The sequence below is a fragment of the Netta rufina genome, assembly GCF_964035555.1.
Source record: "Netta rufina genome assembly, chromosome: 6".
NCBI classification, from domain to species: domain Eukaryota; kingdom Metazoa; phylum Chordata; class Aves; order Anseriformes; family Anatidae; genus Netta; species Netta rufina.
Genome location: NC_140129.1, coordinates 40,197,199 through 40,211,697, shown reverse-complemented (window position 1 = coordinate 40,211,697; position 14,499 = coordinate 40,197,199). Strand labels below are relative to the sequence as shown.

The following is a 14,499-nucleotide window of genomic DNA, read 5'->3' as shown; positions in this document are numbered from 1 at the left end:
ATTTGCTTCTCCAGTACATGAAGAGGCTACTTGGAATCATTAAAAGAGGCTGCTTCCCACCTGCTCACTCCCTCAGCTATTTAGGGAATACCATTAAGGGAAATGGTACTTGTATGGTAACAAATGAAAACATTCAGCTGCAGGTTGCATAGTTTACTGTGCATCTTTAGAAAAGAAATCTGGCATTTGCCAAATGTACAAAGGCAAATATTTTCATTCGCTGCCTACCTACAATGAAGGAGGCAATTGCCTACCATTCCCTGCAAACAAGATTAAAAAAAAAAAAAGAATTTTTCATACAGATAATTGTATGAAACTCTATCCTGAAACTTGAAGCACTGTAGTTCCAAGGACAATTTGCAGTTTAATTAGAAAGTCACTAATTTATGGTAAGTTTAATACAAAATAACTCCTCCTTTCAATCCGTGAGGTAAGTAGGTCTGCACTTACGCTTACAAATGTCATTTAATTGTGAAAACTGGTATGTTCCCATGACTTTTACCATAGAAAATAAAAACCAAAGAACCCTTGTCTTAAGTGAGCAACTCCAATTTGAGAAAAAATTAGAAGAGAAATACCTGTTTCTCCCCACAAGGCATCAGTGTCATTGATGTCAATTTCATGCTCCTTTACAATAGTCAAGATGAAACAAACCACCTGTCAAAATCAGATGTAATTAGTCACAGAAAAATCATCAATTTGTCACTTGCAACCTATACTAATAAGCAAAATAGTGCTTACCTCTTTATGCATACGAATCAAAGAAAATTAATATTGTTCATAATCTACCAAAGCAAGTTCAGTATGATTTTTAGTAGAACTGAAAGAATGAGAAGCATTATACAGAATGCAAGGAAAACACTAACATTTGAAATGCCAGAATTTATTCAAAATTAATGAAACACGCCTTTTTTCTAGCTAAGAACAAGCCGTCTTTTTGTCCTACAAAATAGATAGCCATTTTTAGATATGAAGAAGTGTTTATGATGGATACAATCAATTTTGCTAACTATTCAGGAGTCGGCTGCTTTCACTTTCATCAGTGGATAGCAAACAAGAAATTTTACAAAAGTGAAAGAATTAATCATTAATTCAAGTTAATCATAGTTCACAATCCTTAAATTTATACTGAGACCGCATGGCTTATATGACAAATTAATTGTACTGAGACATTTCTGTTTGAATCATATAAACAACTTCAAATATAAGAATCTTGATCCTACATCATTTTTTTAAATTAGATTTTTATTTTAAAATTAGTATCAACATGGTTTTATTTAAGAGATTTTAAGCTTCCACTTTTGGCACATCATGTAAGTTATTAACTGATAATTACATCAACCTAGTGTGATCTTTATTTATATATCTATACTTACTGATGACTTATATCTCAAGGTTAAGATTTATTTTCCCAGTAAAGAGAAGATCTGAATATCTACAGCATTTTAGTATTTTCTCATATGTTTACTTCTAGTGTTCCTATTGCTGAATAATACCTCACTGCTGAGGATCACTTCTTTAGTAATATACAAGACAGAAGTTTGGATCTCTGTGCATAATTAATATTAAGCTAAATTAAGCTGATTTGTAACTTGAGGTGTGCACCAGGGTAAAAAGTTAAGTATGCATGTGCAAAATATGATTTGTTATACTCTACAACCAATACTATAACAACACAATTTGTTATACTGTCTCTGCAAAGTTAAATAAGCCAGTTCTTTCAGCATATATATATATATTTTTATTTCATGAAAATATTCTACCTAGGGTAGAAACATACTACAGTGGATCACTGATACAGCATATTATCATTACCACTAGAGATTTAGTACAACTTCAAGAACAGTGAGGAACAAAGACAAAATTACACACTGACAAAATCTTCAAGTAATTCATTTTATTGGGTAATTAACCACAGCATTTAAAACAGTTGATAAGAACACATACTACTAAAAACATCTAAAATTTCAACAAGTCTGTTTTCCAAACTTTTTTTTCTTTTTTTATAGTCACAACACTATTGCTTAATTCTGATTAATTCAAACAGATTTGGAAATATTCCAATTATCAACCTACCTGATAGTGTCCCATACTGGAAGCTGCTGTCAGTGCTTGCTGCAGCGCCTGTCTTTTTCTCAGTGAATTTTGTTCTTGAGAGGAAGCTATCCAAACAACATCAAGCAGGTATTTAAGGATATCACAGTGCCCTCTCAATGCACTGTGGACCAAAGCACACTGCCCTTTCTTATCTAGATAGTCAGCCTGCATTGGAAACAATAATGTTCAGAGTTAAAAAGTATACTGAAAGGTCACTGACAGAAGGTCCCAAGGACTGGAAGAGAACAAATGTAATCCTATTTTCAAGGAAAGAAAGAGGGAAGATCTGGGGAATTACTGGCCAAACAGCCTTACCTCAATCACTGGGAAGGTGATGAAGAAACTAATCCTGGAAATCATTCCATATGCACGTGGGACAAACTGCTGATTGGGAACAGTCAGCATGGATTTATGAAGGGGAAATCATGCTTAACCTATCCGATTGTCCTCTACAATGAAGTACTAGATTGGCAGATGAGGGCAGAGCTGTGTACGTTATCTACCTCAGCTTTAGTAAGCCTTCTGACATCATTTCCCATAACACTGTCATGGACAAGCCAATGGTTACAGGTTACATATAGCTCACAGTGAGGTGGACCTAAAACTGGCTGAATGGACGGGCCTAGAGGGTTGTGATCAGCAGCTCAAAGTCCACCTAGAGACAACTCATTAGAGGAATACTCCAGCAATCCACACTGGGTCCAATTCTGTTTAGGATCTTCATCAGTGACCTATATGATAGGACAGAGTGCAACTTCACCACGTGTACAGATGATAAAAAAACGTGGAGGTCTCGTTAATATGCGAAATGATTGTGCTGCCATTCTGATAGATCTCAACAGGCCAGAGAACCGGGGTGGGAGGAATCTTGAAGTTCAACAAAGGGAAGTGTAAAAAAAATCTGCCAGCTGGGAAGGAATAACCCTAGGCATCAGTACACAGTGGGGACTGACTGGCTGCATGGGGAAGAATGTTATGAGCAGGTTGAGGGAAGCAATCCTCTACTCAACACCGAGTCCACATCTGCAGTATTGTGTACATTCCTGGGCTCTCCAATATAAGAATGGTACAGACATACTGGGGCAAGTACACAAAGGGCCACTAAGATGTTTAAGGAACTGGAACATCTGTCACATAAGGAGAGGCAGAGAGAGACAGAATTGCTTAGCCTGGGGGGAAGAGATGTCTCAGAGAGCGAGTAGTTAGTAGTAGTGGCCAGTGGCAGGAAAACAGGCAATGGTCACAAATTAAAAACATAAAATTTCACCTAAACACACACACAAATACTTTGTTTTGCTGAAGGGTAGTCAAACACTAGCACAGGTTGTTGCAAGTGGTTGTGAGGCTCTCATCGTTGCAGATATTCAAAAGCTGGCTGAACACAGTCCTGGGAAACTTGCACTAGCTGGCCCTATGTTGGACTAGATGATCTCCAAAAGTTCTGTTCTGTTCTGTTCTGTTCTATTCTATTCTATTCTATTCTATTCTATTCTATGATTTCATTGCAAACTGCACTACAATGGTACTCATTTCACAGCAGCAGCAAACTCTCATGTGGAAAGTCTGTTGCACTTTATCAGGGCAAAACATGATATACAAACAGGGCTGATTTATTTATTTAGTTACTTAGTTTACAAAATATATTCTAATGTTATTTCAAGAAGACAAAAAAATAATTTGAAGACTGTTCCCAAAATGATGCAAAGTTAGGGGCTCCCTACTTTTAAAAACGGTGCAGATACCTGTTAAAAGACCTTCCCCTACCCTCTTTTAAATATAGCCAGCAACTAGGTTTTAAGTTATCCATACCTGCAAAACTACAACTTACAACTTACATCAAGAAAATCCTATCATTTTTACCTACTTGCTCAGAATTTAACACAGTAATAGCAAGGGGAAAAAAAAAAAAAGGGAACAAAAATATCTTTAAAAAATAAATTCTACTTCTCACTGGTCTTGTAAGCTCTGAAACATCTCCATTTCAAACTTTAAACTCATTCATTCTTTGCTCTTGGATAGCACCTTTTTCTAAGCGGTGACAGTTTTGTTTCTTCTTCCATTCCATGTCTTCACTATGCTACTCCTGTCTCAAATGATCTCATCTTGTCCTTACTTTTGCACTTCAATTAACAAGAACAACTGTCTTTCATACTCTTTTCCTGTAGTTTGGCTTGCTTCCTCATTTCTCCTGTAACTTTCTAGCTGGAATCTCCTATTTGTTGGCTACCACTCAACACTGAGAAATAAAAATACTAAATAATGAAAAATACTACTCCATGACTCTTTTAGTCTGTAGAAGAGGAGGCTCAGGGGAGACCTTATTGCTCTCTACAGCTACCTGAAATGAAGTTGTGAGGAGCCTCTTCGCACACGTATCTGATAGGACAAGAGGGAACAGCCCCAAGTTGCACCAGGGGAGGTTCAGGTTGGAAATTAGTAGAAATTTCTTCTCAGAGAGTGGTTAGGCATGGGAACAGGTTGCCCAGGGAGATGGTGGTGTCACCATCCCTGGGGGTGTTTAAGGAATGGTTGGATGTTGTACTGGTGGACGTGGTTTAGTGGGTGATTTTATCTGTAGGAAGACAGTTGGACTAGATCTTGGAGGTCTTTTCCAACCTTAATGATACTATGATTCTATGACTCTTAATACCAAAACGGCATGGTTTCCAGTTAATACATCTTCCTTTCTCATTACTGCTACTCACAAAGCCTGATTAGGAGACTAGTGTCCCTTGTCTAGTTAATAAGGGATAAGGGTAGAAGCTTAGCTACATACAGTTGCCATGAAATCCCTTCTGAATAAATACACTTGCCTCAGCTGAGCAGACAATTACTTTCACAAGGCAAAGTCAGCCTTTGTAAATGCTCCCCTTTGCTACTCCTGCCCACTGCCGTAACAAAACTTGTAGTATTTTTGGCTACATTTTGATGGTAAACGTTGGCATTTCATAATTGGATTTCTAAGCAATAGTAATGCAAATGTTTTGACATCTGGTATATGTGTAGTCCTATTAACTTCAGAGGAATTACTAATGCATGAAAAATTAGGCATGGAGATGATCAGAACGAAAATGCTCTGTTGAAAAAGTCTGCGTACATGTTCTGGATTTTTTTAAATGCTCTGAATGTCTGTATTAATTATGTTAGTATATAATTATGTAATCAACAATAATTTTCTTAGGCCCTTGCTTTTTTTCTTTTTTTTTTCCCTGCAAGCATTGCAATCTTTGCACATCAGCTTACCTTTGCACCCTTTTTGCACAGCAGTGAAACTATATTCATGTGACCTGCAGCTGCTGCATAACTAAGCGGAGTCATTCCATTTTCTGATGTTCCATCAATAGCAGCTCCAAATTCTAGTAAAAGAGTGACCACTTCTTCATGTCCAAGGTGTGACTGAACACACAGCACTGGAGCATTATTTAGTACTTCAGTCCTGTAATTCACGTTTGCTCCTGCCAAAATCAGCAGCCGACTCACCTAAAATTTAATTTAAACAAAACCATTTTTACCTCAGATTTGGCTTGAATTGTTAAATGACTTTGAAGTCTTCATTCAGATCCTTCTATGTTACTCCTTAATTTTCCTGCAGATTTTATTGCCAGGCATTGGCATTACCACATATATGGCAACAACAAAAAATTATAAATCATTTGCTAACAAATTAATTATTGTACCACTTAACTATGTATTCTTAATATAAGATCTACCTATCCCCTGAAACTCACCACGCTGTCACCACAAATTCATCCATTGTAACAGTATTATTTTTGAAGCTTTTATTTGGGTTACTATGCAAATTTATGTAACTGACCTCATTTATGTAAATCAAATTGCACAAAAAATATTTCAAAAATATTGGGAGTGCATGCACATGCGTACACAAGCAAATTTTCAATCAAAACACCTACCAGTTGGCTAAAATTGCAACTTGTAAGCTTGGCTTTCCCTATCCACGATCCAAGCATTCAAATAATAAAGCAAAACTCTAGCATTTTACATCTTTTTACTCTCACAGTACTTCCCCATACAAGAAAATGTGTCTGAACTCTGCCCAGAAAATTAGGTGGTACCTTTGACATCCTGAAAATGCATCCACATGCTTACTTACGTAACAGAACATGGCTACACCAAAATCAAGGTGAAATCCTTTCCATCAAAACTATTAAGGAAAAACGAACAACAACTTCAAAAAGTACATGCAGACTCATTATAAAGGAGTTCTTTTACAGATACATGGTGCTTTTGTTTTCTTCTTATCTGTTACATTAATTTCAACATTAACAGAGTTACTGCAACAGTGGCAGATGGAGCAGTACATGAATGCTTATTTTCTTACCTTCACATTGGGTGTATAAATGTTCCTCAAAGAAGCAAGGGCTGCAGAAAGTCCGTCAGTACTATAACCAATCCATAAGGCTTGAAGTTGACTGGAAGAAATTCCAGTCCTTTTACTGAGACCCTAGCAGAAATGATATAACAGAAAATCTATTTATAGTATTACAAATACTATTTATAGCTATATCTCATCAGTATAAAGAGAACTAACATATATTTGTTAACCCTGGTAACAATCTCAAGTATTTTGTATAAGATTCTAACAAATTATTAAAGCAACTCAGATGAGAATCTCTAAGACACATCAATTCATTAAGATCATGAAAACTATTAAGCTATCAGCTTTACCTTAAATATGTGAGCTTTAAGTATATGATGACCAAGTTCCATAGTTTGTTGGCGGTTTAACTTTCCCTCTTGTCGAGAAAACATGAAAGCCAACAGAGCATGTCCATTCCTAGTAAAAAGAATGGGATTGAAAAAGAACTGTGTTTTAAGTACACTTTCAGTAAATATTCTAACATGCACACCTTGATTTTCTTTATCAGACTACTGAAACATCCATATAACTTGCTTTAAATAATTAGATGTTCAAATATCAGGAAAGGCAAATTTTCTAATGGCTATCCAAACCTTCACCAGTGTAGAAAGCAACTATGTTAAGTACAGCTAGTTCACTTATTCAAACAAATTGAATAGCAACCTGATTTTAAACAACTGATCATTAAAAAAAACCTCTATCAAATCATGACACTTCACTGAAGCCTGCAAGACTGGTAGTTTGCAGATGGCATTCTCAAAACCAAATGATATCACAGCCATCTTGACTGTTGCAGCTTTCCAAGTAACATACAACATATGGAAATATCTGTAACGGTTGTCGTAATTTATCAAAAGATAGGAGCTGCTTCTGTTTTGTTTGTTTGTTTGTTGTTTTAGTCATCATGTCTGTATGAAATTATTTTCACAAAGATTTAACAGAGAAAAAACGGAGATTTCACATTTGAAATATACTCTTATTACTTCTCTATTGTCACCTAACATAAAACCTATTGTCAGATTTGATGCAGCTTTAGACACTGACTTGCATACTGCTCCCCCTTTTGTACATGTTTCATCTTACAGTCACAAACTGCAGGTACCTCAGATAAAATCCAATTTTTTTTAGAAGTGAAAAACTCGAATCCTTTCAAAATTTGATATAAATTGTGTATTTAGTTATTCTACATCTACAGTAGTTGGTGTTCTAGCAAAGTGTGGAAATGGCATAACCCTGAGGTATGCCACATACCATACATTAATCTGATCACATACTATAATAGGACAATTGACCATATGCTAACTCAGAAATTGTTTTGCTGATGAAGCTGGGGCAGGGCTTCTCATATCATCTTCACACATTTCTGAACATAATTTTTCATAAAGGGCAGCTTTAAGTAAAACTTGGAAACAAGTCTTTCTGTTAAGAGCATGCGTTGTACATGACGTATTCAGCTGGCCCAGAGTGCACCTAGCAATGTCACAAGACAGCATGGGCCAAACAGTCTGTAAACCTGATAATTCTGCCTGCTGAAATGTTTTTTGTTAAGCCCACTCTCCAAAGCACAGAGAAGTCTTGGGTCTGTAATAATTTTATAAGTCAGTGTCAATTTTTCTTTTGTAGAAACAAAAAAATATGGAAATTGAGCCCAAATGCTGCTTTTCTTTCTGTTCCTGCACTCTGAATAGACATGGTGTTGCTGCACATAATAGTCAACTATTTTGCTATATTAATAACAACATAATACTCTCAATTCTCAATGAATATAGCGAAGTCAAATGCAAATTCTGCAAAGTCAATTATTTTTGTTACAATACTGTTTCTGGTCAAGTTTACTTTGATCGTTCCTGGTAACTTCTGGCAACTGCTCAAGTTTACTTTCAAATATGCAAAAGTTTTCATTTGGAAAATGTTAGCCGTGCTTTTGTTTTACCATTACTCTCTCCTCTCACCAATTGTTGAAAACAATTATGTAAAACATAACTGCAGTTATTTGAATATGAATTACTGCAAGCTTCATTTACCTTGGCTCACACAAGAAGTCAGTATTATCACCATCTGCTCTCCAAACAAGCCATTCCCTGAAGGAAGGATGGCAGAACATACGTGTTTTGTCACGTCTTTTTATCAGAAAACATGAAAGGGCCTCCATTCTCTGGCTGAAGTCTTCCCATTGTTGTTCACCATTTATTTGGCCTGCATTAATAGCTTGGAAAATCTGGTCATCTGTCATGGGATGTAGGGATGCCAGTGCCACGTTTAATATTGGGAGGGCTCGCTCAAAAGCAGAGTTTGTCATGAACTTCATGTTACACTGAAGTAAGTACAATTCTGATAGAGACACTGGAACTACCTTGTAGCTTGCACTTTTGATTACTAAATGACCTTTTTGGAAAAGATCCAAAGTCAGTTTCAAGTAGAGATAAGATCCCAGGCTTCTCATGATCAGGTGGTTACTCACTTTCCCAATAATAGCTGCATCAGCTTTTCCATTTAAAGATATGTTGTTTATAATTTCCTGACTGCTATTAATTCTGTACTGAATGTAAGCATTCAAGTCATCATGGATTTCTTTGTTGTCTGGAAAACTGTCCAGGGATATTGTGATAAAGGGAAGTGAACTTGCTACTTCCTGAAGAGGGGGAAGAAAGAAAAAACACACAAGCGTTATAGCATTCCAGCACTGAACACTCAGTAATGCGTCTTTCCTATAGCTGTCTTCTGTAGTGAGTATTAGGCAGATTAAAAACAAGCTTTCTATCTCTACTCTGGTTTTGCACATACTGTTCACTGATAATAGTATAACAGCATTTCTGCATAGGAAGTTCTCAAACACAAGATCACTATGTGCTTCTAATTATTATTGTTATTATTAAATCTTTCACTCATTCATTTGTTCATTTCTCTCTTGAAGACCAAGGAAACATACTCTGATTTCACCGCTACTTGTATTACAAATTCTACTAACATACTCAAGAAAGTGATTCAAAACAAAGGATACTCCTAACTCCTAATATCATAAAGAAACATGCAACAACATAGAAGGAAAAAGAAAACACCAAAGACTTGACTTTGAATTCCTTTAAAACCAGTATGTATCATAATAATGCAGCTACACATATATAAAAGATCACTTTGTCTTTGAAAATAAGAAAAAACTTAAAAGGTGTTCTTACCTTCAAGTTAGTTCTTACAGTCACAATGAGCTTCAGCCATGGAGGAAACTTACAAATTATATTTGTGATAAATGATGAAATTGTGTCACCATAATCAGGTTTATGAAATTCAGCATCATTTAGACCATCTACCAAAATTATGTAATCATCGTCAGGAATTTTCTGCTCTGAAATATGAAAATTTAAAAAAAAAAAAAAAGTGATTATAAGTTCTCCTATTATTTGGCATATTTTTATTCCCAAATTTTAAACATCAAGGATCCTATGATTTTATGAACAAGGTATTTTTAGTCACAGCAATACATTTTATTGCATTTAGACATTATTTTAGAAACTGAACATTTAAACAACTGAAAAACAGTACTATTATCACTTAAACCAGCCCACCCTTTATACATGTACTTAATGATACTGGTCAGATAATTAAAACAAAAAAAACTTTGGTTGTGATGTTGTAACTATAATACAACACTGACGCAGAGTGCTAAGAAATGGAAGCAATCACTTACAATACAGTGTTTTTAACTGTGATTATGGATCTATTTTACAACCGCTTTAAAAAGAGTAAGAGATTAAACAAGGCTGTTAGCATGGAACAGAGATGAGATGCATGGATATGGGACAAATGCATATGCATACTGTTTAGGCTATTAATTGACACCACTTTTAATTATTAACCATTTACTTAACATTTATACTTTACTGGATTTACCATACAAAGAAAAGCATGCAATTTACAAAAATCTTGAAAGCATTGGTTTGTACTTTTAAATTTGAGAAGAAAAGCTGTAACAGCTTGATAAACTAACATTGCTCATTTTGAGCACTGGTTAAGGATCAAAATCCTGGAGTAAACGTAAGATTCACTGATGCATTTCACAGGTATTTGTTAACAGACAAAAAAAATCAAGAACTGCAGACCAATTTTCATAGAAATGAATGAACTCAGTTCAGAAACAGAAAAATCTCCTCCTTCAGCCTACGATATATAAAGTAAATCCTCAGCTGGCATATAGACTGTGAAGCTATCTATTTTCAGGGAATGTTTTTCAAATTTTTTTTTTCTTAAATACAAAATCATGTTGTCACATGCTTTCTTGGAAAACTGTCATATCATATTTCAATTTTAAAAGCAAGTAAAAAACTCATCCAATTTGCAGATGTTTAGGCACAGAAAATTACTAAGCAAAAAAGAAAAGTGACTAAAGTCAACAGCATCTGAAAAGAAAATCTTTTAATACAAGATATAGCAGCTTTAGCTTCAAGCTACAAAGTTATCCTTGAGTTTTCTGGCAAAAAGTAAAGTTTCCATAATTTTTAACATTTCATAGAATTTTACTTTAAAATGCAAAAGAACTGTTTAAAAACTATTATTGTTACAAACAATTACCACAGTTAAGGAGTCCCTTCTCCACGAACGTTCTGCCTTACTTATTTTTCTTTTGGCATTAAAATAGACGTTTCTAAGTTTCCCCCCCCCCATAATATTTATGAAATTTAGATTCAGTTTCTAAGTCACTTCTTGTTTGATTTACCTTTCCTGAGGTTTGAAAGTGGTTCCAACACTCCCCTTTTAAAAGCTGCTGCTGGATCTTGGACACAAGATCTCAGGCTAAGCATGCTTTGTAGATGAGGCTCTTTTATAAGAAGATCTCTGTATGCTGTTAATTGGTTGGAACGGCAAAGTAAGGCTGCAATACTGTGCACAAATTCTGGGACAAGACAGGTGTATGTGTTGTCAGCTTGACAATAGTGATAAGCAACGACCTGGAGAAAAAAGAAAAAACAAAAGGCTTACCCATTTAATACTTAAGATGGAACTTGTTAGTCCAATTACAATAAAAGTTTACCAAATTTCTCTTTCAGCTACAGAGTATTTTTCAGTGTTAGAATAATTATCTAATTCCATAATTTTTGTCAGATGGCTTATGCCAAGAGGTGTAAAGGCACAGGAAGTTAGATGGTGGAATAGATTTTGATATTGTAGGCCATGCAAAAAGGAAAAGAAATCAAAATGTCAGACTCTGGCAGGAAAATATAGTCATTTGAGATCATCCCGCTTGAATACAGGGGGATGAATACCCAATCTCTAAGAAACTAGAGTAGTAGAGGCAAAAAAAAATAATAATTTGAGTATCTACTTAGCAAGCTATTAGCTAAAACTAAACAAAATTGTGCCACATTAAAGACCCCAGGACTATCTTGATCATTATTAGACAAAAGCAAATGGCAAACAGCTAATGAAGACATCCTCATAGAGGCAAAAGGACAACTGGCTTCATTATGATTAATGCAAAAGTATGTACTACTTAATAATAAAACATAATATGGATTGTATTCCTTTGAAAAATAAAATAACAAGAAAAACATTCTGTTTACAGCAGACAGCCAAAGTCTAGCAGCACCCTTTAGCAGTCAACCTTTAATGCAGAAACATACAATAGAATATCCCGAGTTGGAAGGGACCCACAAGGATCATTGAGTGCAACTCCTAGGACCACACAGGACCACCCAAAAATCAGACCCCATGTCTGAGAGCGTTGTCCAAATGCTGCCTAAACTCTAGCAGGCTTGATGCCGTGACTGCTGCCCTGGGGAGCATGTTCCAGTGCCTGCCTACCCTCTCGGTGCAGAACCTTTTCTTAACACCCAGCCTAAGCCTCCCCTGAAAACTCTATTCTGTTCTCTCGAGTCCTGTCGCTGGCCCCAGAGAGCAGAGATCAGTGCCTGCCCCCTGCCCTTCCCTCCGCTCCCCTTGGAAGGAGGCTGTAGGCCGCCATGAGGCCTTTCCTCAGTCTCCTCCTCTCTGGACTGAGAGAACCAAGGGACTTCAGCTGCTCCTTTTGCATCTTGTCCTTCAGACCCTTCACCACCTTCATAACCCTTCCTTGGACACTAATTGTTTTATGCCCCAAACTGGCACTCAAAACTGCACACAATGCCCAGAGTAAGGCTGCACCAGGCAGAGTAGGGTGTGATGGTGTCTTCCCCCCCCAACCAGATAGCAGTACTGTGCCAAAGGCACACCGGGGCACAGTCAACTCCCTTTGCCACCAGGACACACTGCTGACTGCTATTCAACTTGCCGTTGACCAAAACCCCCAGATCCGTGAGCCAGCAATGTGCCCTTGCAGCCAGGAAAGACTATGGTAGCCTAGGGTGCACCAGGAAGAGCACTGTTTGTAGGAAAGAAAATAATTGCACTTCAGTGCTTTTCATAAAATAGTTTCCAAAAAAAAGTTGTATCATGGAATACAGATGCATTATACACAGTCCAAACATTTTGGACTAAATGTGCTAAAGTTGCGCCAGGGGTGTTTTAGGTTGGATATTAGGAAGAACATTACTGAGAGGGTTGTGAGGCATTGGAATGGGCTGCCCAGGGAAGTGGTGGGGTCACCATCCCTGGGGGGTGTTTAAAAGACATTTAGATGTTGAACTTAGTGAACACTAACACTTGTTAGTGTTAGGTCAGAGGTTGGACTCGATGATCTTGAGGTCTCTTCCAACCTAAACAATTTTGTGATTCTGTGATTTTATTGTCTTTTTCTTTCAGAACTTTGCCTGTGGAAAACATAGTGAGCAACTACTTGAAGAGAACACATGGCCTCTTTTTCAAGTTAAGGATCCCAACCTTCTCATACACATAGAACAGTCTGGAAGTTTTTAATTGAATTTAATTCTATTAATTTAATTAAAGAATTCAATTAATAACAAAGAAAGGTAGATAGCTGGTTTCACCAGCCATGAAACTTGCACGTCTTTTTTAAGTGTCCAATATTACTACCTGTTCTCCCATCACTGACTATTTGACATATTCAGAAGGCTTTGCAAATCAGACTGTCTCCACCCAGGCTATATGTTTTCTAATATGCTGAAAGAAAAAATCCATTAGTAAGGGAAAACTCACCTTTGAAGCAAGGCGCCTCACAGAATCACCTGTTTGATTTTGGTATTCAGGACTACCAGGACAGTTCAGAGTCTTCATTGTGTATGTACCACTTGTTGGAGGAGTAGACAGAGGTAACTGACTTAAGGGAATCTCCTGACAGGAGTCACCACCTATTTTTAAAAGGCAACAAATGCAAACAAGACCAAATTTGCTGAAAACAGACTGTTTTATATGAAAGCATTACAGAATCTCTTTATCGCTAGTAGAAAAATCACCTGTTCTTGTGTTCTTAAGAAGTGGTAGGTACTTCAAAAGTGACCAGCATTAATGGATCCTAATGGCTTCTAAAGCAGATTCCCAGGGGAGCTTACTAATTAGTAAGCAGACTGAATTCTGCTCTCATACTGCCAATACTTTGGGGTATGCACTGCATGATAGAAGGAAGAGATTCTACATTGTCTCCATTTTACCTTGCTTTTTGATGGGCTAAGTCCATGGTAGGTAACGTTATGTGGAAGGTATGTGTAAAAACATTCGTGGAGGAGTTGGTGAAGTCCTAGTAACTTAAGTCAGAAAAGCAAACATACTGACTCATTATCAGTACAATAACCCAAACAGTTATTCAGAGAAGGGACTTACTTTGGGGGGATGAGTTAGGACTATTTGAAGCTATTTGCCTCATGCGACCTCCATGGCAGCTAAGTGCCACCAGCCGTGAAATAATAGCAGTTTTCCCAAATCCCACATTTCCAGTAATGACTGCTCCCTGGTTCTCTGCTGGATCTGTATTCTTCATTTTTTCCTCAATTGCTTGAAACAGCCATTCTCTTCCAACAAACACCGAGTCTGTTGTTATGCTTGGCACTTCAAACAACAGTGGCTTCAGCAAAATATCTTGAGGCTTATAGGGAACGAAACGTGCTGAGAAGAGGTGGCAGGGAGAAAAGTTTATTAGA

The 14,499-nt window shown here is 36.8% G+C and overlaps 1 protein-coding gene across 4 annotated transcripts in view; it reads right to left on the bottom strand.

Moving 5' to 3' along the window:
• TANC1 (tetratricopeptide repeat, ankyrin repeat and coiled-coil containing 1) overlaps positions 1-14,499 on the bottom strand; it is a gene marked incomplete at its 3' end in the record, with an annotated part of 96,495 nt that overhangs the window by 15,709 nt on the left and 66,287 nt on the right. For all 4 annotated transcript variants that reach the window (XM_084289137.1, XM_084289136.1, XM_084289138.1 and 1 more), the window contains 10 exons: positions 14,183-14,464; positions 13,562-13,713; positions 11,187-11,418; positions 9,652-9,818; positions 8,500-9,107; positions 6,784-6,892; positions 6,437-6,559; positions 5,341-5,577; positions 2,077-2,262; positions 579-657 (listed from right to left, as the gene is read on the bottom strand). In XM_084289137.1, the coding sequence (XP_084145263.1) occupies positions 579-657; positions 2,077-2,262; positions 5,341-5,577; positions 6,437-6,559; positions 6,784-6,892; positions 8,500-9,107; positions 9,652-9,818; positions 11,187-11,418; positions 13,562-13,713; positions 14,183-14,464 (2,175 nt within the window). The remainder of the gene's footprint in view (positions 1-578; positions 658-2,076; positions 2,263-5,340; positions 5,578-6,436; positions 6,560-6,783; positions 6,893-8,499; positions 9,108-9,651; positions 9,819-11,186; positions 11,419-13,561; positions 13,714-14,182; positions 14,465-14,499) is intronic.